General features: G+C 41.2%; 2 protein-coding genes across 3 annotated transcripts in view; one reads left to right on the top strand and one right to left on the bottom strand.

The window, feature by feature from the left end:
- Positions 1-186: 186 nt before the first annotated feature.
- Positions 187-1,404, top strand: LOC109403466 (tubulin polyglutamylase complex subunit 2). The gene is made up of 3 exons (XM_029857013.2): positions 187-388; positions 444-621; positions 679-1,404. The coding sequence occupies exons 1-3, from the start codon at positions 317-319 to the stop codon at positions 1,266-1,268; spliced, it is 840 nt and encodes a 279-aa protein (XP_029712873.1). The 5' UTR covers positions 187-316; the 3' UTR covers positions 1,269-1,404.
- The window catches only part of LOC109433216 (anoctamin-4), a 133,551-nt gene continuing 110,585 nt past the window's right edge, over positions 1,253-24,218 (bottom strand). The window contains exons 2-13 of one of the 2 annotated variants that reach the window (XM_062860783.1): positions 23,261-23,778; positions 22,731-23,046; positions 22,361-22,666; positions 13,647-14,215; positions 13,203-13,587; positions 6,208-6,372; positions 5,830-6,143; positions 2,618-2,757; positions 2,353-2,558; positions 2,183-2,288; positions 1,751-2,119; positions 1,253-1,520 (exon numbers count right to left, since the gene is read on the bottom strand). In XM_062860783.1, the coding sequence (XP_062716767.1) occupies positions 1,402-1,520; positions 1,751-2,119; positions 2,183-2,288; positions 2,353-2,558; positions 2,618-2,757; positions 5,830-6,143; positions 6,208-6,372; positions 13,203-13,587; positions 13,647-14,215; positions 22,361-22,666; positions 22,731-23,046; positions 23,261-23,778 (3,513 nt within the window). In that variant the 3' untranslated portion in view covers positions 1,253-1,401. The remainder of the gene's footprint in view (positions 1,521-1,750; positions 2,120-2,182; positions 2,289-2,352; positions 2,559-2,617; positions 2,758-5,829; positions 6,144-6,207; positions 6,373-13,202; positions 13,588-13,646; positions 14,216-22,360; positions 22,667-22,730; positions 23,047-23,260; positions 23,779-24,218) is intronic. The other variant, XM_029857012.2, reaches the window with a different exon arrangement.

The following is a 24,218-nucleotide window of genomic DNA, read 5'->3' as shown; positions in this document are numbered from 1 at the left end:
TTAGCACGTTGAATGCCTAATAAATGAGGGTATTTATCATTGAAAATGAAGTGGCATCTTACCCCACCTCATCCTACAACAAACTATAGGTTGGGGAAGCTTCCATTTGGTGGTAGCTTTCGTATGCCACACCGGTGCTTGTTCCCTATTCGATGCTCTGCAAAGCGCAAGTCAAAATGTATGTTGAAGCTACCAATAGCAACCGGCATATGTACAATGAAGCGAACTAAAGCAGATTGATCAATGCATGATAAACTAAAAAGTTGAAGAAGAGTATAGCATTTGAAGCATTTCTTACTAAATAAAATAACAACAAATGACAACTATTAAAAATGTGGTGGATTTGGATGACATGTTCTACGAAAGTCTCTCATTGGGCTTGGCAAAGGTTTTAAGTAAGTGCTGCTTAGATACCCCTTATTCAATCTTTTTCTTATCCACAGAAATTTGCAGATTGCATTCCACGTATTACCAACGTAACTTGTGAAAAACGTTTACCATGTGAGAAGGCACAAGTTACTGCGTGGGAATCTAGGCATAACATTTACCTTCCAGATGATATGAAACGATTTTATCTGTCTACCGATGGATTTAATTTCTACTGGAGCTATCAGTATTCTCGTAAGGCTTGTGAAACATGTGAAAGTTTCTGGAATTATGTGATTTTATCGATTTCAGCAAACGATATACGTCGCGTAGGACACATCCATTTTCCACATTTGATACAGATAACCCTCGTTCGTGACAATATTGATACAATCCTTAGCTCAAGTCCCAACACTGCCGTGACGATTCCACCAATCATTCGTCAGTCGAATTACATTGATTCCACTTCAGGATATCTCAATCATCTAAATCTCAACTCTCGGAGTAAAATATTCGAACTGAGCACTATTACTGACCTAGCGAAAGTTTGCCTGGTATACGAAACCCCGGAATCTTCTAATCCTAAAATATTCCTTTTGGAAATGGGAACATTCAAGTGGCAGTTCTTGGCGGACACTTTTACCGAATACCTACGAATGAGCATAGCCCACCTTGGTTTGCCGTATTGGGAGCTATGCTTCTCGAGTTGCGGATTGCCGTCCTGGACTGAGCAGCTCTTTTTGCTGCTTGCCCCGCACTTGCTGGAGAAAAACGAGAACCGTAGGCTGAAAAACATCGTCTGCGTAAATGAAAATCCACCGTACAATGTGCTTGATCCGGCCGTATTCAGAACAAAACCACGCTGTTCGAGACAAAGCCAGAAGAATCGTATAAACAATTAAGCGTTTATTTACAAAAAAAAATGCCGCGTTTGGAATGTTTATTTAACATACAAATAGTTTACAGTATAATTAAATGAATGGTGAACTACAGCGTTTGAAGTAGCGAAAATATCGGCTATGTGTTTAACTACTGCTATGTCACTTCCCAAACGGTAGATTCCAGCGATTGTCGTGGACGATTCGAGACTTCCACGTGAGCGTCTAGTCCGTCGCTTAGTCGACTGAGGCGTCGTGCCCAGCTTCCTCGTATTCCTGAAAAAGGAAAGGATTTTAGTTAAATTACGATAACATTTGGGAATACAGAAGTTTTAGGCTACTATGTAAAAATACATTGTAAACTAACAAGTCACCATGCGTCTCCACACGTGGAAGACGTTTGTTCTACATATTTTTGTGGTAAATTAGATGTTTGAGCAAACTGTGTGTTTAGCGATCTAGATAAACAGCAAATAAAAAAATCCGTTTCAGCAAACCTCCCTTACCTTGTCTGCTGTTATTGCTTTGCGCCCGGAGGGCTTGCAGAATCTCTTCGTAGTCCGTATCGCGCGATTTCTTCAGTCCGTGCTGATATTTGGCTTCCTTGGCGAGCATCTGCTCGCGCTGCATTTGCGTCTTGACCTCAACGGGTATATCCGGTATGATGAACTGCATGATTCCCGTCAGCACAAACACTATATGCTCGAATACCACCACGAAAGCTAACCGTGCCGCAAAAACGTGCCAATAGTGCGGACTCAGGCCGTACTGCTCCTGGTCAGTGGGTCCATTGCGGTACCCCCGATATTGGCAGATGTCCGGATCCGATTCGGTTTTGGTACCCCATTCGTCTTTGTAGTCGGACGTGTTAAAAACTGTATTTTGGGGCAGGAAGGGTTAGGTTATAACATTTGACAGAAAGTTTGCTTTATATTTACCTGATAACGAATGTTCGATGTATCCATGCAGTGTAAATTGAGGAGAATATACATATTTGTAAACCATTCGAGGAATGAAATCACTTGTATATGCTATCACAAATGCCTACAAAAGTATTCATTTAATAATCTGTTTAGTTATTTTTGAAAAACTTTTCAAGCCGTCTTACGTTTGACACCACAGCCGTGTAAGTAATAATCTTTAGAATCGCGTACCATGCTCCAATGTCCTCAACCCTTTCCGCCAATGGTCGTCTGGACTGCGTTACCATCTTGTAGGCGTCCAGCCGAATTTCAGCGATGTTGTTGAGCAATGCGAACAGTGGAGCCAGTGGAAACGCTGCCACAAACAGGGTTACGAATCCGTACTGTACGACTAGAATTAGACAAAGTGTGAGCCAGCTACAACAATTGCATGATTGCTTCCAGTTTTACTCATTTCGAGGTATTCATCGAATAAGGCCAACCGTCCTGGATCCTGCAGGTGGTAATCCTGCTCCCACGCCATGTGCAGATGCGTTTCGTCCTTAGTGAGTTGTTTGTGTTTCCGCTGTCGCCACCAGTTGTAGAACGCTCTGTAAGAATGATGATATTTTTATCTATACTTTTACTTAGATTGAAATAGTCTAGGATTTTAATTTAGTAAATTTTTATCACTCAATTAATTACATCAAATTCAAGATAAAACTGAACCAACAGTATTTCTCCATAATAATAATTCGTGGCTGCAGTTCCCCACCCTCTGTCACGCCCGATACTCGCCAAGTCATGCTCCACCTGATCCGTCCATCGTGCTATCTACGCTGCATACCTTCTTTTGCCAACCTGATAAATCGCAAATACCAACTTATCAGGGTTATTGTTCGGCATTCTTGCTACATACCTAATCCTTCCGGCTCTGGATGCTGAGTTCACCGTAAAGTACAGCGAGCTCGAGGTTCATCCTTCTCCGCCACAAACCATTCTCCTGCACATCGCCCTTAGCACGCTTCGCTCGTGGGTGAATCTTCTTAGACCGCAGCTTGTTCTGAAGCCCAAGTAGGTACGACACTGATGATGCGGCTTCGTATTTCACGGCTAGTATTGTTGTCAGCCGTCAGTAAGGATCCGAGGTAGACGAATTTCTCCACCACTTCGAAGGTGGGGATACCTATCGTCACATTACTACCTAGACGGACCCGGTCGATTTCGGTTCCGCTTGTCAGCATGCACTTTGTTTTGCACGTATTCACTAACAGTCCGACCTTTGCTGCTACACGTTTCAGGCGGGTGTACAGTTTGGCCACCCTTCCAATTGTTCTGGCGATAATATCCATGTCACCCGCAAAGCACACAATTTGACCGAATTTTGTGAAAATCGTATCGCGGGCCCGCATCGCCGAGCCCGTCGTATTGCACCTTCCAGAGGGATATTGAAGAGTCCATCATCTTTTCGCAGTCCTCGGCGAGATTCGAATGAACTGGATAGCTCACCCGAAACTCTAACGCTCTTGCGCTCACCGTCTATCGTTGCTTTAATCAGTCTAGTCAGCTTCCCAGGAATGCCGTTTTCGTTCATGCTTTCCATAGCTCTGTGCGGTCAATACTGTCGTATGCCGCTTTGAAGTCGATGAACAGGTGATGCGTTGGGATCTGGAGGCATTTCTGGAGGATTTGCCGTACGGTGAAGATCTGGTTCGTTGTCGACCGGCCGTCGATGAAGCCAACTTGATAACTTCCCACTCGTATTTGGGCGACAGACGATGGAAGATGATCTGGGATAGCACTTTGTAGGCAGCATTCAAATCGGCGGCGGCTCTGAAGTTCTCACATTCCAAATGGGCACCTTTCTTGTGTATGGGGCAGATTACCCCTTCCTTCCACTTCCCCGATAGTTTTTCGGTTTCCCAGATCATGACTATTAACCGGTGCAGACAAGTGGCCAAATTTTCTGCGTCCATCTTTATGAGTTCAGCTTCGATATCATCCTTACCAGCTGCTTCGTTGGTTTTTAGTAGGTGAATGGCATCCTTAACTTCCCTCAGCGTGGGAGTTGGCTCATTTCCTTCCTCTGCGTTCCCTCCATTGTCGAGATCTCCAGTGCTACCATTGTCGTGGTCTCCACCACGCCATTCAGGTGCTCGTCGAAGTTCTGCTTCTACCTTTCGATCAGCTCACGTCCGTCCGTCAAGAGGCCTCGATCCTTATCCCTGCATATTTCGGCTCGCGGTACGAAGCCATTGCGGGATGTGTTGAGCTTCTGGTAGAACTTTCGTGTTTCTTGGCAACGGCCCAGCAATTCCATTTCTTCGCACTCCGCATCTTCCAGGCGGCGATTTTTCTCCAGAAAGAGGCGAATCTGCTGTTTCCGCTTCTGTTGATAACGCTCCACGATCTGTCGGGTCCCTTGCTTCAGCATTACCGCTGCGTATTTCTCCTTCATAATCGCTGCGTTCTTCTCCTTCATAATCGCTCTACATTCCTCGCCAAACCATTCGTTTCGTCGACTCCTTTCCATGTACCCGATGTGCTCTCGGCTGCGTCGTTGATAGCTGCCTTTACTATTCCTTAGCAGTCCTCTAGAGGGGCCACGTCGAGCTCGCCCTCGTCTGGCAACGCTGCCTCAAGATTCTGTGCGTATGCTAAGACGATTGCTTCGTCGCGGGCGCCGGTACCGTACATTATTGATGACGGAATGTTTTGGACGCAGTTTGACCATCACCAAATAGTGGTCGGAGTCGATGTTGGCGCCACGATAGGTTCTGACGTCGATAATGTCGGAGAAGTGCCGTCCGTCAATCAGAACGTGGTCGATTTCAGATTCCGTCTACTGTGGTGATTTCCAGGTGTAACGATAAGGGAGGCTGTGTTGGAAAAAGGTGCTACGTATGGCCATGTTTTTGAAAGCGGCGAAATCAATGAGACGTATGCCATTTTCGTTCGTCAGCTGGTAGGCACTGAACTTTCCAATCGTCGGTCTGAATTACTCTTCCTGGCTTACCTGAGCGTTTAGGTCTCCTATGGTGATCTTGACGTCGTGGCTTGGGCAGCGATCGTACTCGCGTTCGAGCTGCGCGTAGAATGCGTCTTTGTCATTATCAGTGCTTTCGGAGTGAGGGTTGGGCTGCGGCTGTGCACGTTTATTATGCAGAAGATGAAGAATCGGCCTTTGATCCACGACCTGCACACTCTTTCGTCGAGCGGCCACCAACCGATCACGCGGCTCTGCATGTCGCCCATCACGTAAGAAGCTGTTCCCAGCTCACGTGTGTTGTCGCATCTCTGGTAGATTGTATGATTACCTCTAAACGTTCGCACCAGAGATCCTGTCCAACACACCTCCTTCAGCGCTACGATGCCGATTCCGCGGTCGTTCAGTAGATCGGCAAGTACACGAGTACACCCAATGAAGTTGGGCAATGAAATCGGCAATTCCACGTACCAAGTTTCCAACCGCAAGCCGTTGGGGTGGTTACCCGATTTTCTCTAGCTCGCAGTCTGGCCCGTGCCACTTGAAGGTAGGGATAGGAGTTGCTGGGCAGAGGCTAGTATCTCAATGTGATCTGTATTGCCAGAATTACCCAGCTTTTACCAATTTGCCAGTAAAATTGAATCCTCGCCTTTTAATTTGTGAAAAGTAATTGAGGTTTGCTTACTCTCATACTTACGGGAAAAAGTACTCCATCAGATTATTCCAGCATTGCTTTCCCACCATGATGATCGCCAGCTGAATACACAGTTCACTGAGACACCCCGCTGGATCACAGATGTCGCCCTTCAGACGGAAGAATTCGCTCTTCCGCGCCACGTCATCTCCCGGATAGTCGAAAAAGCGCCCCTTGAAAAACGCAATGTAGATCAGTGAACTGTAGAAGTTCATGAACTCGAACACGAATATCTTGATGGTATACGAGTCCTCGTACTCCGTTTGTGTACGAGGATTTTCTAAATTGGTTAGGTAGATAGCTAGCTTGTGGTAAATCTGGAACGACAGAAAGAAACATGATTAAAAGATCCGCAGCTAGAACAGATCGCGGTCAACCTACACGAGTTAAAATCATAATAATGATAAGATTGATTAAGGCAGCAGTCATCGTGGTGAAGAGTTTGGCATGCTTGCGGAAAAATCGTCCTCCGCCACTGTAGATCACAGATACGAGTGATATCCTATAAATGATGGTCCCCAGAACGGCGCCTAAAACTACTGCAATCTGAAATGGAACAGTGGAGACCATATTTTAAAACCTTTTCGAGACTAGATAGCCTTCAAATTGTTGCTTCAACACAGACCATACGATTCCGGGTCATTTGGCCGAATGTCATATGGCCGAATGCCACTTGGCCGAAAGGGTCATTTAGTCGAAACATGAATGATCAACTCAAATGCTCATGCTACTGTTCCTCACATCAGTATAACTCGAAAGAATAGTCTATTATTCAAAGGAGAAATTTCTGTTAAAGTATTGGCAGTTTGACCGCCAACTTATCCTTGAATGGCAAGCTAGAAATAATTTCATTTTCATTTTCATTTTGCAGCATTTGGTGGGGCAATGAGAGCGCAAGTCAGTCCAAAGCCGATGATAAGGAGGGGTAATGGCTGAATAGTCTTTGCTGACCACATAAACGCCATGGGATAGGAAAAGGGTATTTTGGTGTGGGATTAGGGTGTTGGTGCAGACTTGACGATATCAATGCTATTCAGATGCAAAATAATTTTAAGGCTCAATAGTGAATCGCATACCTTCCAAAACCAAAAAACAATAATCCACAAAATACCAAGCAAGTCATAGAAAGAAAAAGCGCCCGATTGTTTATTTTGTTAATTATAACAAACGGAAACTTCTACCCTCTCCGACTCGCCAGTCACCCCGGCAAAAATGTCCCTTCAGTTCTGGAAAATATATTATCCCCAATTAAGCCTTTAATCGAATTTTCCGCGTGGTCTTGTAGTACCCCTGCTAGGTAAGAATCAGTCATTGCCATACATATTAAATGCTAGACATGACCCCATGGATAGCATTTGCATATGTAAAAGCTTTGCTGATGTGACTTTCCTATTAGGCAATTCTCTCATTTCATGTTTGTCTTCAAAACCTTATCAAGCTTAGAAAATTGAAGTTGATAAACAATACATTACAAGGTTCGAATTCCCATAGAATGAGATCATTCATTCGCACTACAACACCATAGGAGATAATACCCGGATAAAAACTAACCATAGGGTGTTTGGTGAAAACCATTCCTGCACCAAACAGTGTACCAGCTACAATAAAGTGTATTGTAATGAAATGGTTCGCAATACAGTAGACGTTCGATAAGTGCAACATGTTTACGTTTCAGTTACCGAATGAAATTCGCTAACTGCAACGACTGATAGCCGTCAAACAGTTGTCAATTGCTGTTGGACGCAGCCAGAATGCACTCAAAAACATCGCAATGCAGCTGTAGTGCATCTGAAAAACATCGCAACTCTGTTGACGTTTCGTTTTTGACAGATAGCGGTGCGATAACTGCAAAATTGTTGCACTTAGCGGACTTGCAGTTAAAAAGCATTGCAGTTAAACCGTTTGCACCGAGCGAACGTCTACTGTACTTCATTTACATTGGATTTTTATGTAACAATATATCATACTGTTTTTCTTACGTTTAAACCATTCACTTTTCCGAAACAATATTTTTCCGTGAATTTTTAATAAGCCATTTTACGAGACGTTTCAGAACAGCTGATCGCAGCAGCGGCGTCAACTGACAGAATTCCACGCACGTTTGTTTTGCTGGAATATCGCGTAATTTTTGAAAAGGTACTTGTTCAACAAATTGGAGATATGAGAAATTTGAGCCAAAATAGGTTCAAAAGCTGTCGTAGAAGCAATATAAATCTCAATAATTAATCAGGTATTTTTTTCGTCACGATTCACTCGTTAACTTGCGAAAAAAAATTAAATAAAAATATCTTATTATGGTTTTAGCCAGTTTCAAAAACTACGCTTGACTTGCGCGCAGTCATTAACCATCATCAACCAGATGATGATTGAAAACGTAAACATCAGAGTGCGGAGTTCTGTCGTTTGACTAGCCTCATAAAATAGACTATTGTTTATTCAGTTTAAGATTTTTTCCGTGCTTTGTTTTGTTGATGTTTGTGACTTTTTTGATGCAAAGGAAAAGAAGGAGAAAAAGGTGAATAAGGGGTCGTCCATAAATGACGTAGCTTTTTTAAAGCGATTTTTAATACCCCCCTCCCCCCTCGTAGCATTTCGTCACAAATTCAGATACCACCCTCTGTAAATGACGTAGCTTTTAGAACACCCCCCCCCCTTAAACAAATTTCATGTCAAAAAACAAAAAAAAACTCAAATTTAGCTCTGATTTCAATTCTACCTTGTTGTTTATAGAATATTATTAGAATATTATGAAAAAACAACAATAGTAAAAAACATTGCCGACTGCCTGGATCAGATCGCTGACATCAAGACCATAGGTGCAACTAGTGAAAATTATCACCAAAGCTAATGACTGAAAAAACCACCCATCATTCTGCTGGATGCCGAAGAACAGGAAATTGATGCTCCCAACCTGAGCTCTTCCGAAAATATTAGTTTGCTCACTAATAAATCTCTTCAGAATATCAAATTGGTTTCATTTGAGAATTTCTCCCTTTTTGATTCCTCCAGGACTTCCTTCCGGGATTTCTGCAAGAATTTTCTTTGGGATTCCATTTGAGAATTTCTCCTTTTTGTATTCCTTCAGAGGTTCCTTCAAAGATCCCTCCAATATATCCTACCAGAGTTCGCTCTTAGATTCCTTAAAAAGTTCCTTCTGAGATTTCTCCGCGAGTTTGTTTTCTAATGTTTTTTTTCTGGTTTCCTTCAAGAGTTCTTTCAAGGGTTTCTTCTCCTCTCTTCCACCAGCAGTTTCTTCGGACGTCTTTTTTAGGGATATAACGGGAATTTCTTTTGAGATTCCATCAGAACTTCTTTCTATGTTTTCCAAAAAAGTTCCTTTCGGGATTCCTTCAGGAGTTCCTACTTGCTTTCCTTCAGGAATTCACTCAGATATTTAATCCGAGATCTTGGCAGGAAATCCCACCGGCATTCTTTAAAAGCCCTCCCAGGAATTGCTTCTGGAATTCCTCCAGGAGTTCTTTTTCGGATTCCTTCAGGAATTCCTTCCAGGGTTCTTCTGGAATTCCTCGCGGACTTCCTTCTAGGATTTATCCAGAATTTTTTTTTCCGGGACTCCTCCAGGAACTTTTTCCGGCATTCCTCCATTCTCTTAGAATTCCGCGAGGAATCCCTTTACGGATTCCTCTCATTGTTCCATCTGGAATTTCTCCAGGATTTTTTTTCTTATATTTCACCAGGTGTTATATCCAGATAATCTTCCGGGATTCCCCAAAAGTTGAACCAGGAGTTCCTTCCGAGAATCTACAAATATCTCCTTCTGAGACTCTTCCAGGAGTTTATACAAGATTTCTCCGAATGATCCATCTAGATCTGCTCAAGGAATTCCTCACGGAGTTTCTTTTGAAATTTCTCTATGATTTCCTTTCAAAATTCCTCCAGGAGTTCCTTCTGAAATTCTTCTGGAAGTTCCTTCTGAGATTCCTCCAGATCCTTTTGGAATGTTTTCAGGAGTTTTTTTTTTGGTATTCCCAATAGGAATTTTTGTGGAAATGTTATCCTTCTCCTGTTGGGGAAACCTATAAAAAAAACACCATGAGAAACTTCTTACAAAGCTGGTACAGGAGCTCCTTAAGAAATTGTTAGAGGAATTCTTCGAGGAAGTCCTGAAAAAAATTTCCTTTGCAATCTTAGTGGTGAGCAGTGCTCTATAGCAAGCAACAAACTATTGGTCTTGCGAAACGTTTGAGCGAAATTAAATTGTGTTTGCAAATACAATACATTATTCTTTACGCAGGATTTCAAAACCATTTTCTCAACTACAGTTGTTGCGTCCGATAGCTGCATGTCTTATTAAATGAGGCTGCTTTTAATCTCCTTTATTTGTTATTTACATTAATGTTAATGAAAAAAAAAAAATCATGCAATGTATTTTGTTTTTTGATTTACTGGATAACGAGTAAGAATTTTATTAATTACGAAATACTTTTTTTTCAATAGGCTTAGTAGAAAGCTACGTAGCATATCATAAACCCCTACCCCCCTATCGTCACACTTCGTCACAAAATCACAAACACCCCCCTCCCCCCTAAAAAGCTACGTCATTTATGGACGCCCCCTAAGTTGAAACATCAATTTAAAGTCAATAATATGTTTAAATCAGTGGTAAACCAGATGTCCTAAGAACTGCAAGTCCAAGCAGGGGTTCAAGAGATATGGCGGGCTAGGTGTGAAGAGTGCGATGAGAGAAATACGAATGTAGGCCAACCCAGGAAGATGCAGGTCAGATTACCGTAAATTAGTGGATGAGTTCAACACTATTCTTTCGGTATTTGCATTTAGGGGAGTTTTCTCCTCTTCTCTCATGTGAACTTGCCTTCGACCACAATCGAATCTAATGCGATTGACAAACTCTTTGACGTAGAGCCATCTTTAACATATGGACTGGACAGAACACTGAAATGACTTCTAATATAGGTTCGTCTGCGGGTTCGCTTTTTAACCTAACTTATATTTGAATCGAACTTGACATTTTCTCATCAATTGTTATGTATTCCAAACTTTAGTCAAACTGGTGCCTCAATATTGCAATAACAGTTAAGCACGCTGTAATGATACTTATGTACCTCGTCACCCACTTCATGCAACTACATTAGTGGTCTAATAACACTTAGCGCGCTCGGCATAGTTCCATCATGCCGCTCAGAGTGTTGCCACAAATAATGCTTAGGTTGCAAAACCCGGTTATCTGGCTGGTGGGGCATGGGAGCTAAAGCTTCAACTGTTAATGCAATCAGAGACTACTCAGAATTAGACGTGGGCGATCCTATATATGAAGGGTTATCCAAAACCAACCCGGGAGCTTTTTGACAGCTGCCGAACAACGTCAGCGTACCTAAAAATTTTGGTCCGGGTGGTACTGTCAGATTCAAAGCGGCAAGCGCTACTTTTGAAAATGACGAAAACCAAGAATAACAAACCGCGCAAAACATATTAAAATATTAAACAAGAATCTTAATGTGTTGTTTCTGCTTCTCTGGCACAGGAAAATGCAATCTAAGTGCGGTATGATGAAATTGTTTACTAGAAGTGAAAATTATATCTATAAAACGGCTGAAGGCAAAATAGTCGACTTTCATACTATAAATCAGAAACTCATGTTTTTCTCTGGTGCGGTTATTATGCACATGCCAGTAATAAATTACTACTTATGCTAACATTTTACAGCTGCATATCTGGTAGCAAATCCAAAATAGAAGTTAAAAATTATCAGATCAGATTTTTTTTTCAGTTTGATCCTCGGTTTAATTTAGCATGCACAGTTGCAAATTAATATGCAAAACCGTTTAAACAAGTGCTTCTGTTACATTTCTTACAGCATCAAATCAAAATGGTTTGAATTTAATTAACACTAATTTTTGCGCTTCTGTTGAATACGTCCTTTTGATACGAAACGCTAGCCTCTTGTTGGCATCCACTCACCACGAAACAAAAAGATTTTTTCGCGTGGACAAAAATTGTTGCGTCAGTGAAGGATGGACCCGTTGTTTACGTACAGTAGCGACATCTGCGATTTGCAAGTAGGTACGCGAAACTGAGCTCATCTGTCAAGTAGTGGGGGGGTTGTCCAAAACGCTCTGGAGAATTCCCAAAGCGCATTCTTATAAATCTAGTAAGCCTAAGGTGCCATTAACAGGAGGAAAATGACAAGATAATATAACAATTTATGATTTATGTAATGTAAAACAATACAACATAACAAAAGAGAACCATTCCAAAACCATTTGATAAAATGTATAATCGATAGTGAAATTACAATTAAAAACAATTTATTTACGGTACATCTTATTGTTTGATACCATTCATGTACCATACAATGTACGGTATATTTAAACCCACGTATCAGTATTTTGAACAATTCATTAACAATAAAATGTATGGTTTTGCAAAAAAATATATATGGAGAAAAAGATTTTTTTATATTGTTACGATACTTAACCTGTATAATATATTGTAAAAATTTTATTTACAATTCACGGTATAGTGTTCTACATTACATATTATTGTTTTTGTATTTTTATTGTTACAGTGGTGTCTATTGTAAAAATATGGTTCTAAATAGTACTGTTACAATACAACGTTCGGTTTTTCTACTGTATTTTTTATTCGGGTACCGCATTGGCTGATTACAGTACAAATGTGAAAAATCTCCCTTTTCCCCCTATCCGCAACCCGGGGACGCGCCCTGTTGGATTTCGAAAGCCTCGGAGAATATTACAAACCTTCAATGGCATTCCCATAAACTAACCCACATTGCCCATTCAGGGGTCTGACTGGGCCTATTGCACCCTCCCTCAGTTTGTAATATTCTCTCCAACTTGGAATTATATTTTCCCGGCACATAAATGACTTCGACAAATGTTCGATATACTATGCAGCGTCATGATCAGTATAACTATATCAGATGACTTGGAGATCTGATTCTTACAGAATTGTTTGCCATTGATTATACATTCAGCTATTCTAATCATTACTGCAAAGGCCATCGACCACATGCCTGAAATCAAAGCTTCCTGGAAGATATAATCCAAGCCCAGGGCCTTGAATGGCAAGCTAGAAATAATGGTCTATAATCAAAAGGAAAAATATTTCTGATGATCATATTGGCACTAGAATGTGATAAAAGTTTCTCTGAATTATTTTGATAATAATTTGGTCAAACGGCATTTTCCCAAGGGACCTATCTATTGGGGCAGATGGCATTCGGCTAAATGGTGTTCGGCCAAACAACATTCGGCCAAATGGCCATACATATACTTGTGTTTACTGATACTAAGGCCAAGTATCTCGTTAATACAGATAAAAACCGATTTTTTAACCGATTTCAGCAGAAACGTGAGTAAAGCAATGTGACATACCATGAACAATACGGCACTAGACGTCGCGAAGAAACGAATTGCCCGGTCCCAGGTTGGCATGTAGGGTTCCTTCTCGCGGGTCACCGGATTCGTTCGGAACGTTTTCACCGACGTTTCGAACTCCGGACGGGTATCCTCTTCGTTTTCGATGTTTTGTAGATCCCACTCCCAAATCAGTACCGACTGTTTGCGTTTCCACATTTCCAGAAACGTCGTGGCCCAAAATGACATGAAGATGGCGAAGAATACAGTTGAGGGATTGTCAAACAGGTACGTTAGTTGCGCAAACAGGCATGATTCCGATAGCTGTTGATAGCTACATGCTTTGTCGCATAGAGGGCACAATGTGATGTTTCCTGGACCATTTTCATCGCAAATCTCTTTCCTGGAATGAATAGTACTTTGAGAATAAAGTTTTATCTACAGATTTAGGAAGCAACTTACGTTGGAATGTTATCACTTGAATCCATAGACGCCAACCCATACAGGAAACAGAAAAATCCGACGATGGCAGGCGCGTACAGCATTTTTGTATAAAAACCTAACCAGCAAAAGTACAACGCTATCTTATCTCCGAAGTATTTTCGAATAAGACAGAGCGGTTGTTTCTTGTACCATTTGGCCGGTCTGGCCCATTCCAAATACAGCAACCGCCTATCGAATATAGCGCCAGATGAGTGATTCCTCTCATACCGGCCCTCGTGAAGTGGAAAACATGCCAGGTAGGTTCCATCGTTGAGCAGTCTTTTGATTCCAACATTGTTGGCCTTTTCGGTTTCATCGAATCGCGTTCGCATCAGGATTTGCATCACTATCAGACTTCGCTGGGCACTGTTGTAGGTGGTGCAACGGTCCTTGACTATGAACTGTTCCTCTGGGTTGCCGTTGGCCGTCGCCGAGTAGAATGAAGGTTCCTTCTCGATCCGGCTGTAGTTGTATTCGGTCACGGACATGAGCTTGCTCCAGTAGCTGAGCCACTTATTTTGGTGTTTTCGTAGAGTTGATTCTTCCTCCTAAAAATGAAAAAGAAAATGATGATGATTAACCTGGGCTTGTTAGGGGAATATCTGTAAATAAAAAGAAAATCACGTTAAGTACTGTTCCTTTGAATTCCACTAAGAATTTGCATCCTTTGACAGATACGTATTTCGACCTCAACTGTAAGGTCGTCTTCAGTGTCTTGTACTTGACTCGAATACGTATCTGTCAAAGGATGCAAATTCTTAGAGAAAAAGAAAAGTTAGAATCCTTAAGTACAATGACGGAGTCGATGGAACGAATAGTTCGACGAGGAGTGTAGAACAATTTTGGAGGAGATGAATGCAGCGCGAGCAGTAAAGATGCAGCAAGGAACCCGGCAAAACGTGAAATGTTAGACAAAAACGGAATCAGCCGAGAAAGAACTCCGCCTGGAAAAAGTGGAGTAGAAGCAAATGGAACTGCTGTGCTGTCTCCAAGTAACACTGAACTTCCACTAAATGTTCAACGTATCCCGCAACGGCTTAGTGCCACGAGCCTAAATCTGCAGGGATAAGGATGGGAGCCTCTTGACGGACGGATTTGAGGAAATTGAAAGTTGGCAGCACTTGGATGAGCCATTACATGGCGTGGCGAATGTAAAGATCAAGGGGAGATTAAGGCTACGGAATAAAAGACTACGTTACTGCAGCAGAAGACGGAAATGATTTAACTCCAACAAAGCAGTTGGTATGGATGGTATCGCAGCTGAACTCATCCAGATGGGCCCAGACAACTGACCACTTGCCTGCACAGGATAGTAGTCAGGATCTACGAAACCGAGCAGCTACTGGAGGAGTGGAAAGACGGGATAGACTGCCCTAAATAAAAGGAAGGCGACCATTTGGCAAATAAGAGTTTCCGAGCGATCACCATTTCGAATGCCGTCTTCAAAGAGTTATCCCAGGTCATTTTCCGTCGTCTGTCACCTAAAACGAATGAATTCGTGGGAAGTTATCAAACTGGCTTCATCGACGGCTGGTCGACAACGAACCAGGATCTTCACCATACGACACATCCTGATTTCCTCTAAACCAGTGCTAACCGGGCATTCGGGAGAACTCGCATGACCGAAATGATGTAGATACTGTAGATACCCGAAAAGACCTGGGTCAGGTGGAATGTGACTTCTCCAAGGCGTTAACCCAACTATCTACTTTCGGAATCAACCTGTGGGTCCACCTTCATTTGGCGGAACTATCTCACGCGTTCCAGTTTCTTGAATCTCATCCACCCCTCTACAAATATGATTGAGTAGACAGCAGTCAATTCCACTTCTTCGATCGATTCACCGTAGACACTGCGAGCTTTAACCTTTAACATAGCTCTGGAAGATGTAATGCGACAATTCGGGGTACGGTTTTCACGAGATCCGGTGGCAGAGCTGTACACCTGCCCAAGGGCGTAGCCAGCTTTTCGGCCAGGGGGGGGGGGGGGGGCGAGCACCCTTACACTGAAAACCACTTTGTAGTAACAAGGAGTTCAAATACTTCATCATTTAAAAAAAAATAAAAGTGAAGTATGAAATATGGGTGATTTACAGGAATGGTTCAATGGAAGAATCATATAGGGTGGGGCGGGGCAAGATGGGTCGCGGGGCAAGATGGGTCAGGGCCATTTTCGGGCGCATTACTCATGTTTTGATTATGTTAATAATTTTGTTAGATGACCAGCATGAATATACAAAAGTTTGGGGCATTGATTGAAAAATTATACACTCTCATTGGAAATAAAAAATAAAATGGTTTTTTGCCATTTTTCTTATGCGATACATTCCATATATTCTCCATATAAACGGCCGCGGGGCAAGATGGGTCACCTTCAATTTTGAACGTATTTTTGGAGCATTCAAAAGTTATTTATTTTTTATTACAAGACTATCTCATAAATGACTTCAATCAAGCGGAATGAACGCTCAAAATTATAACATAAAATTATGATAATTTTTTAGTAAAAACATCGATTTTCAAGTCGCCTCAGGACCACTCAAATCGTAAAGTTTTTTATATTCCAAATAAATTTATAAAATGTTTACTAGTAGCTCTTGTTTACTCAGTATGGATATGGAGCATATTTGAATGCGGAACAAATCTTATATTTTGACGTTTTTCGTTGAGAAAATGTTAATTACTTAAAAGGTGACCCATCTTGCCCCGCACTTTTTTCACGGCACAAAATCGATCACTTTTTAAAACTGCTTGTTTAACATCATATTTTGTATTTAATGAACTTTTTATCGACTTTTAGCATAGCTAACTAGTGTATTAAAGAGTAGCGGACGAATGCAAACCAATCCGATTTGTATTTACGAAGTTATGGTGATCCATCCTTATGCGACCCATCTTGCCCCGCCCCACCCTATGATTATAATTCTGAGGAATTCCTCAAGATATTGCTTCAGGAATTTCTTAACAAATGCCATCATGAATTTGAATTTATCCAACAGTTTCTCCAGAAATTTCTTTAATATTTTTCCAGGTTGTTTTAATGTAGATATTCCAGCAGAAATTACCTTCGGAAAACTTGCGGTAATTCCGATGGGAATACCTTCAGAAATTTCTTCAATAATTCCTCCAGAAGTTTTATTACGAACTTCACCATGCATTCTTTTGAGAATTTCCCCAGTAATTCTTTACAAATATCATTCTTAATTCCACCAGAAATCCGTTTGAGAAGGTCCAGAAAATACTTAAAGAATTTCTCCGGGAATTCTTTCAAAAATTCCAATCAAACTAAGATTCCTTTCCTTGGGGAATACCCTAAGAATTTTTTTGAAGAAATTTCTTCGAAAAATCCTTTAATGAATTCCTTCGGAATTACCGGAAAAAAATCTTTGAAAATTTCTAAAGGAATTCCTTCGGAAATTCCTGGAGGAATATCTTTGGAAGTTGCTAGAGGAATGTATTCGGAAATTTTTAAAGGAATCAATTAAAAATAATTTCAGGAATTTATTTCGAAAATCCTTGAGGCATTCCACCGGAAATTCCTTGACAAATTCTTCAGAAATTTCTTGAGGAATTCCTTCATTTCTAAAGCTCCTTGAGAAATTCCATAAGACATTCCTTCGAGAGTTCTTCTACGATTTCCTTTAGAAGATTCTTCGGGAATTCCTTGAGGAGTTTCTTTGAAATAGATTCAGAATAGGGAAGTGGAACCATCTCGGCAGGGGTCCTATTTTGGGCAGTTTTCTGCAATAACTCAATCAATTCAGAACCAATTGACACAGTTTTTGGAACGCGATGAGATACTGTTAGTATCTAGCCGTGTACAAAATTTCAAGTTATAGCGAAGAGTGCCCAAAATACCGGCCGCTGCCCAAGTTGGTTCGCTACCCTATTCCTTGAGGAACTCCTTCGGAGCTTTCGTGAGGAATTGTTCCGAAAATTCCTTGAGGAATACCTTCAAAAATTCTTGGTAGAATTCATCCGGAAATTTCTGTAAGAATTCCTTCCCAAATTCCTGAAGCAATTCTTTCGAAAATATTGAAAAAATCCTCTAAAAGTCTCATGAGATATCCCTTCTGAAATTCCATAAGGAATTTCTTTAGAAAACTTTCAAAACTTCTTTAAAAAAAATTTCGGAAATTCCTGAAGAAATGCTTTTTGTGATGTTTTATTTTCTAGAGGAACTCATTCGGAAATTCTTTGAAGAATTCCTTTAAAAATGCCTTGATAAGGAAAATTCGGTAATTGTTACAGGAGTTCGTGTGGATTTTTTTTGACATATGTCTGAAATGTCTTATGGAATACCTTCGGAAATTCCTCAAGAAATTCCTTCAAAAATATATTGCGGAACTCCTATGAAAACTTGAGAAACTTCTTCAAACATTCCTTCAGAAACACGGAATTCTTTCGGAAAATTTCTAGAGCAATTCCTTCGGAAATTCATGGAGGAATTCCTTCGGTATTTCCTGGAGGAATTCCTCCGGTAATTCCTTGAGGAATTTCTTCGGAAATTCGTGGAGGGATTCCGTCGGAAAATTTCTGGAGGAACTCCTCTGGAAATTCTTGTAGGAATCCCTTCGGAAAATTCTTTAGAAATTCCTTCGCAAAATTCCTGGAGGAATTCATTCGGAAATTCATGGAGGAATTCCTTCGGACATTCATGGAGGAATTCCTTCGGAAATTCCAGGAGGACATCCTTTAAAAATACCAAGAGGAATTCCTTTGAAAATTGCTAGAAGAATTTCTTCGGAAATTCTTGGAGGAATTCCTCCGGAAATTCCTCGAGGAATTTCTTCGGAAATTCGTAGAGGAATTCCGTCGGAAAATTTCTGGAGGAATTCCTTCGAAAATTTATGGAGGGATTTCTTCGGACATTCATGAAGGACTTTTTTCGGAAATTCCAGGAGGAAATCCTTTGAAAATTCCAAGAGGAATTCCCTTGAAAATTCCTGGAAGAATTCCTTCGGAAATTCCTGGAGGAATTCCTCCGGAAATTTCTAGAGTAATTCCTCCAGAAATTTGTGGAGGAATTTTTCCGAAATTTCCTGGAGGAATTTCTCCGGAAGTTCCTGGAGGATTTCCCTCGGGTATACCTGGAGGAATTCTCTCGGAAATACATGGAGGAATTCATTCGGAAAATCCTGAAGGTATTCCTTCGCAAAATTCCTGGTGCAATTACATCCGAAAATCATGTAGAAATTCCTTTGGAAATTTCCAAAGGAATTTCTCCAGGAATTTCCGACAGAATTTCTCCAGGAATTTCCGACAGAATTTCTCCTGGAATTTCTGAAGGAATTCTTCCTGGAAATTCCAAAAAACAATCCTTCAGGAATTTCCAAAAGAGTTTCTCCAGGAATTTCCGAAGGAATTTCCAAAGGAATTCCTCCAGGAATTTCCAATGGAATTCCTCCGGGAATTTTCAAAGAAATTCCTCCAAGAATTTCCGAAGGAATTCCTCCAGGAATTTCCGAAATAATTGCTCCACGAATTTCAGAAGGAATGCATCCAAAAGATTCCGGAGGGATTTCTTCAGGAATTTCCGAAGAAATTCCCCTAAGAATTTCCGAAAGAATTTCTGCAGGAATTTCCAAAGGAATTCCTCCATGAACCTTTAAACGAATTCGTCCAGCAATTTCCGAAGGAATTCCTAACGGAATTTGTAAAGGAATTCCTCCATGAATTTTCGAGGGAATTCCTCTAGGAATTTCCAAAAATAAAATCCAAAAAGACTTTCCGAAAAAATTTCTCCAGGAATTTCCGAAGGAATACCTCCAGGAATTTCAGAAGGAATTCCTCCTGGAATTTCCGAAAGAATACCTCCAGGAATTTCCGAAGGAATTCTTCCAGTAATTTCCGAAGAAATTATTCCAGCAATTTCCGAAGGAATTCCTCCTGGAATTTCCAAAGGAATTCTTCCAGTAATTTCCGAAGGAATTCCTCCAGGAATCATAAAAAGCATTTCTCTAAGAAGTTTAGAATGTTTTTTTTTTCAGGAATGTCCTAAGGAATTCATCCAAGGATTTTCTCAGGAATTTCTCTATAGATTTCTGAAAGAATTCCTCCAAAATTTTCCGGAGATATTCATTCAAGATTTTTCGAGGGAACTCCCCAAGGAATTTCTGAAGGAATTCCTCCAGAAATTTCTGAAGGAATTCCTTCAGGAATTTCCGAACAAATTTCTTCAGGAATTTCCGAAGGAATTCTTCCAGGAATTTGCGAAGGGATTCCTCCAAGAATTTTTGAAGGAATTCCTTCTGCAATTTTTGAAGGAATTCCTTCTGGAATTTTTTAAGGAATTCCTCCAGGATTTTTTGAAGGAATTGCTTTAGGAATTTCCGAAGCAATTCCTCCCGGAATTTCCGAAAGAATTCCTCCAGGAATTCCTAAAGAAATTCCTTCTGGAATTTCCGAATGAATTCTCCAAAGAAATTCGTCCAGCAATCTCCGAAGGTATTCCTCCCGGAATTTCTGAAAGAATTCCTTTAGAAATTTCCGAAAGTATTCATCCAAGATTTCTTCCTTGCCAAAGAATTTGCGATGGAATTTCTCCAGAAATTTCCGAAGGAATTCTTCCAGGATTTTGCGAAGGGATTCCTCCAAGAATTTTGGTAGGAATTCCTCCAGAAATTTCCAATGGAATTCGTCCAGCAATTTCCGATGGAATTCCTTCAGGAATTACCGAAAGAATTCCTCCAGGAATCCTTAAAGGAATTTCCGAATGAATTCCTCCGGGAATCTCCAAAGGAATTCGTCCAGCAATTTCCGAAAGAATTCCTCCCGAAATTTCTGAAAGAATTCCTCCAGGATTTTTTTGAAGGAATTCCTAATGGAATTTCCAAAGGAATTCCTCCCGGAATTTCCGAAAGAATTCCTTCAGGATTTTCCGAAGGAATTCTGCTAGGAATTTCCGACGGAATTTCAAAAAAAAATCTAAAAAGAATTTCCGAAAAATTCCTCCAGGAATTTCTGAAGGAATTCCTCCAGGAATTTCCGAAGGAATTCTTCCAGGAATTTCCAAAAGAATTCGTCCAGCAATTTCCGAAGGAATTCCTCCAGTAATTTCCGAAGAAATTATTGCAGGAATTTTCGAAGGAATTCCTCCTGGAATTTCCAATGAAATCCGTCCAGCAATTTCCGAAGGAATTCCTCCCGGAATTTCCGAAAGAATTCCTCCAGGAATTCCTAAAGGAATTCCTCCTGAAATTCCAAAGGAATTCGTCCAGCAATTTCCGAAGGAATTCCTACCGAAATTTCTGGAAGAATTCTTCCAGGGATTTCCGGAGGAATACCTCCTGGAATTTCCAAAGGAATTCCTCAAGGAATTCCGCTAGGAATTTCCTAAGCAATTCCTGCAAGAATTTCCAAAAAAAAAAGAATCCAAAAATTATTTCCGAAAAAAATCCTCCACGACTTTCCGAAGGAATTCCTCCAGGACTTTCCGAAGGAATTCCTCCAGGAATTTCCAAAAGCATTCCTCCGGGAAGTTTGGAATTATTTTGTCCAGGAATTTCGTAAGGAATTCACCTAAGGATTTCCTCACGAATTTCTCTATGGATTTCTGAAAGAATTCCTCCAGGAATCTCCGAAGGTATTCATCCAAGATATTCCCAAGGAACTGCCCAAGGAATTTCCGAAGGAATCCTTCAGGAATTTCCGAAGGAATTTCTTCAGGAATTTCCGAAGGAATTCCTTCAGGAATTTCCGATGGAATTCTTCCAGGAATTTGCGAAGGGATTCCTCCAGGAATTTTGGATGGAATTCCTTCAGGAATTTCCAAAGGAATTCCTCTAGGTATTTCCGAAGAAATACCCTCAGGAATTTTCGAAGACTCCAACAATTTCCGAAGGAATTCCTGCATACATTAAAAAAATACGAGGATGCAGGAGAATTTTATTTTCACTAGTCAAAAACAGCTCTGATCATCTAGGTTTTTCGGTTAAGTTAGAATATAGTTGCTCGGTCAGGGGGGGGCAACGGCCTCCCCCTGCCCCCCTCTGGCTACGCCCTTGCACCTGCCTGAAATACGAAACAGCAAAGGTGGGACTGAAATACGAAACAGCAAAGGTGGGACTGATGGCAAATGCATCAAAACCAAAGTACACGCTAGTATGCGGAACCGAACATGAACAGGACTCGTCTATGAAGTAACGTTACGATAGACAAGGATACCTTTGAAGAAAGAATTGAATCATTACTAACGGCTGACAACAATATCAGTAGTGAAATACGAAGTCGCATCAGCAGTGGAAGTCATTCCTACTACGTACACCAGAAGAAATTGCAGTCAAAAAAGATTCACCCACGAATCAAATGTACCATGTACAATCCGATTCGAAGACCGAGACATGAAAGAGCTTGATGAAAACCTATAAAATTCAGAGTTTTCGAGTGACGCGGGCTAAGGACGATCTTCGGTGGTGTGCAGGAGAACTGTATTCTACGGTAGGCTCAGCATTCTAAAGGTGGTCAAAGTCGAAAGAAGACGGTGGGTTGTTGAGACACAAATTCGGTTGATACAATAAGGTAAGGAGCACAGTGAGCAAGTTCGGTGGATTAGGCAACAAATGATCTAGCGAGCATCGGGCGTAATCGAGAATGGAGAGCGGCTATGTTGCCTATGTGTTAGTACAAACGAATGTATGTTATGAAGTAGAGAAATTTTTTGATAATTTTTGAAATAATCCTAATTTATCTTACCTTCACGCTGATTGTGATGAACCGTTTCACCGGTAGTTTCAGGTTCATAACCTCGGCGTAGCGTGATTCGGTTCGCCACGGTATGTGAACCTTGATGAAGTACGTTTTCTCGTCGAACGATTGCGATTTGTGCTCGATTTCGATCTCGAGCCCTTCCTTCACGAGGCTCTCTTGGAAAACTTTGCGCTGGTGTCGCTTCAGTGCTTCAATCTCCGTCATAACGCCTTCGTCCTCTTCCTCGTAGCAAAGGATCATGTCGATTTTTCGTCGCCCATCACGGAACATCAGCGACTCGGGATCGAGACCCTGATCGGACCATTATAAATCAGTTTTATGTTCTATAAGGTCGACATTCAGATCGCATACATACCTCTTTATCCTGCTTGCTGGTCCTTCGAGTGTCGTTCGACTGCTGAGATATTCGACGCCTATTGCTACGGAGGCTTGTATCGTCTATGCTATTGCGGTTCAATGAATCTCTATCATCTCTACCATCTGTCCTTACAGGAGAACCTCCTCCCCCTAGGAGCTTGGAGGACGATCTTCTTCGTTCGTTGTTTATTTGCATTGTGCTGGAGGTGAAGCTTTGGTTGAAGTTCGAAGCTATGTCGGACGGGTCCATCGGTGTTCCCGGAATGTTTTCGTTCGTTATTTTGGGGCCAAATATTTTGCTATAGGGATCGGGACTAAGGTTGATTATTTTGTTATTTAGCGATGCAAAAAGCAGCCAATTTGTGGTGGACAGGGAAGGTGTGTATTGCTTTTGATCTTGTTCAATTTTTTAGAAGCGCATTCATTGATTAACAATTTATCAAAGAAAAGTACCATGTTTGGGAAAATGTCACATGGAAACGACGGTTGCAATAACACTAACAGAACGTGAAACCGTGCACAAATTACCTTCGATTGCGGTCGTCGTTATCGGTCATTTGTTTCAAAGCCTTATCCTGTGCCTCGAGCCATTTTTCAACTGGGCTTTTAAGCAGGGGACTTTCCATGATATCGTCCAGCGTCGATAGTGATTTTCCATTCGCCGCCTCTAGTCTACCGGTGTCTGCTTCATTCATTGAGTCCTGTGAACCACCATGGTAACCTGAAGTTGTGCCATCGGCGGCCACGTGGTGATTGCTATCGCTCGACTGATGGACTGACGCTGTGGAAACCGTTCCGTGTGTGTCCAATTCGCCCGTGGTATTGGTGCTGTTCGTCCTGGTGACGGTGAATTTGTTGGAGATACTGTTTCCATTGGTGGTTCCGTTACTGTGGTCACTGTTGCTGTTGATGTGGTTCATGTATGAGCCCATCCCACCATTTATGCCGATTGTAGGCCCAGTGCAGCACGGAAAGTTATTAATAGCATGAATGTTGTCGGAACTGTGTCGCATAAATAATTGATTCTGATCGCTTTGCTTGTTTATCTAGACGATAGAAAGGGAAAAAAGAGCACAGACAAAACCAGAAACTCATTATGCGATGTGACCAATTGTATACCGCATGATATCTACAGTGATTAGTTGAATCAATATTGGACATTAATAACTATAATTACCATCAAGCATGTTCGATTGTTTTACAGTATTCAGAGATTTTATTTAGATATAATGGCATGAGGAGCGGTATTTGTGCTATATACCATATCGAACCCAATGAGAAGTGCTACCTGCAGTCTTATTTCCCACATCCACCCCTATTTAAAAATTCAACTTCATTCGAACCAAATGATTTAATTTCTTGTGACTTGGCCCAAATGGCTGCTATACGGTATTCAATGTATCTAGGTTACATATATTGATGGGTATGGCTGGGTATAATTACACACCATAGTGTGAATCGCATAACTAATTACTAAATATACTGA

Source organism: Aedes albopictus, chromosome 3 (assembly GCF_035046485.1).
Source record: "Aedes albopictus strain Foshan chromosome 3, AalbF5, whole genome shotgun sequence".
In the NCBI taxonomy this organism is placed as follows: Eukaryota; Metazoa; Arthropoda; class Insecta; order Diptera; family Culicidae; genus Aedes; species Aedes albopictus.
This window is presented reverse-complemented; position numbering and strand designations above follow the sequence as displayed.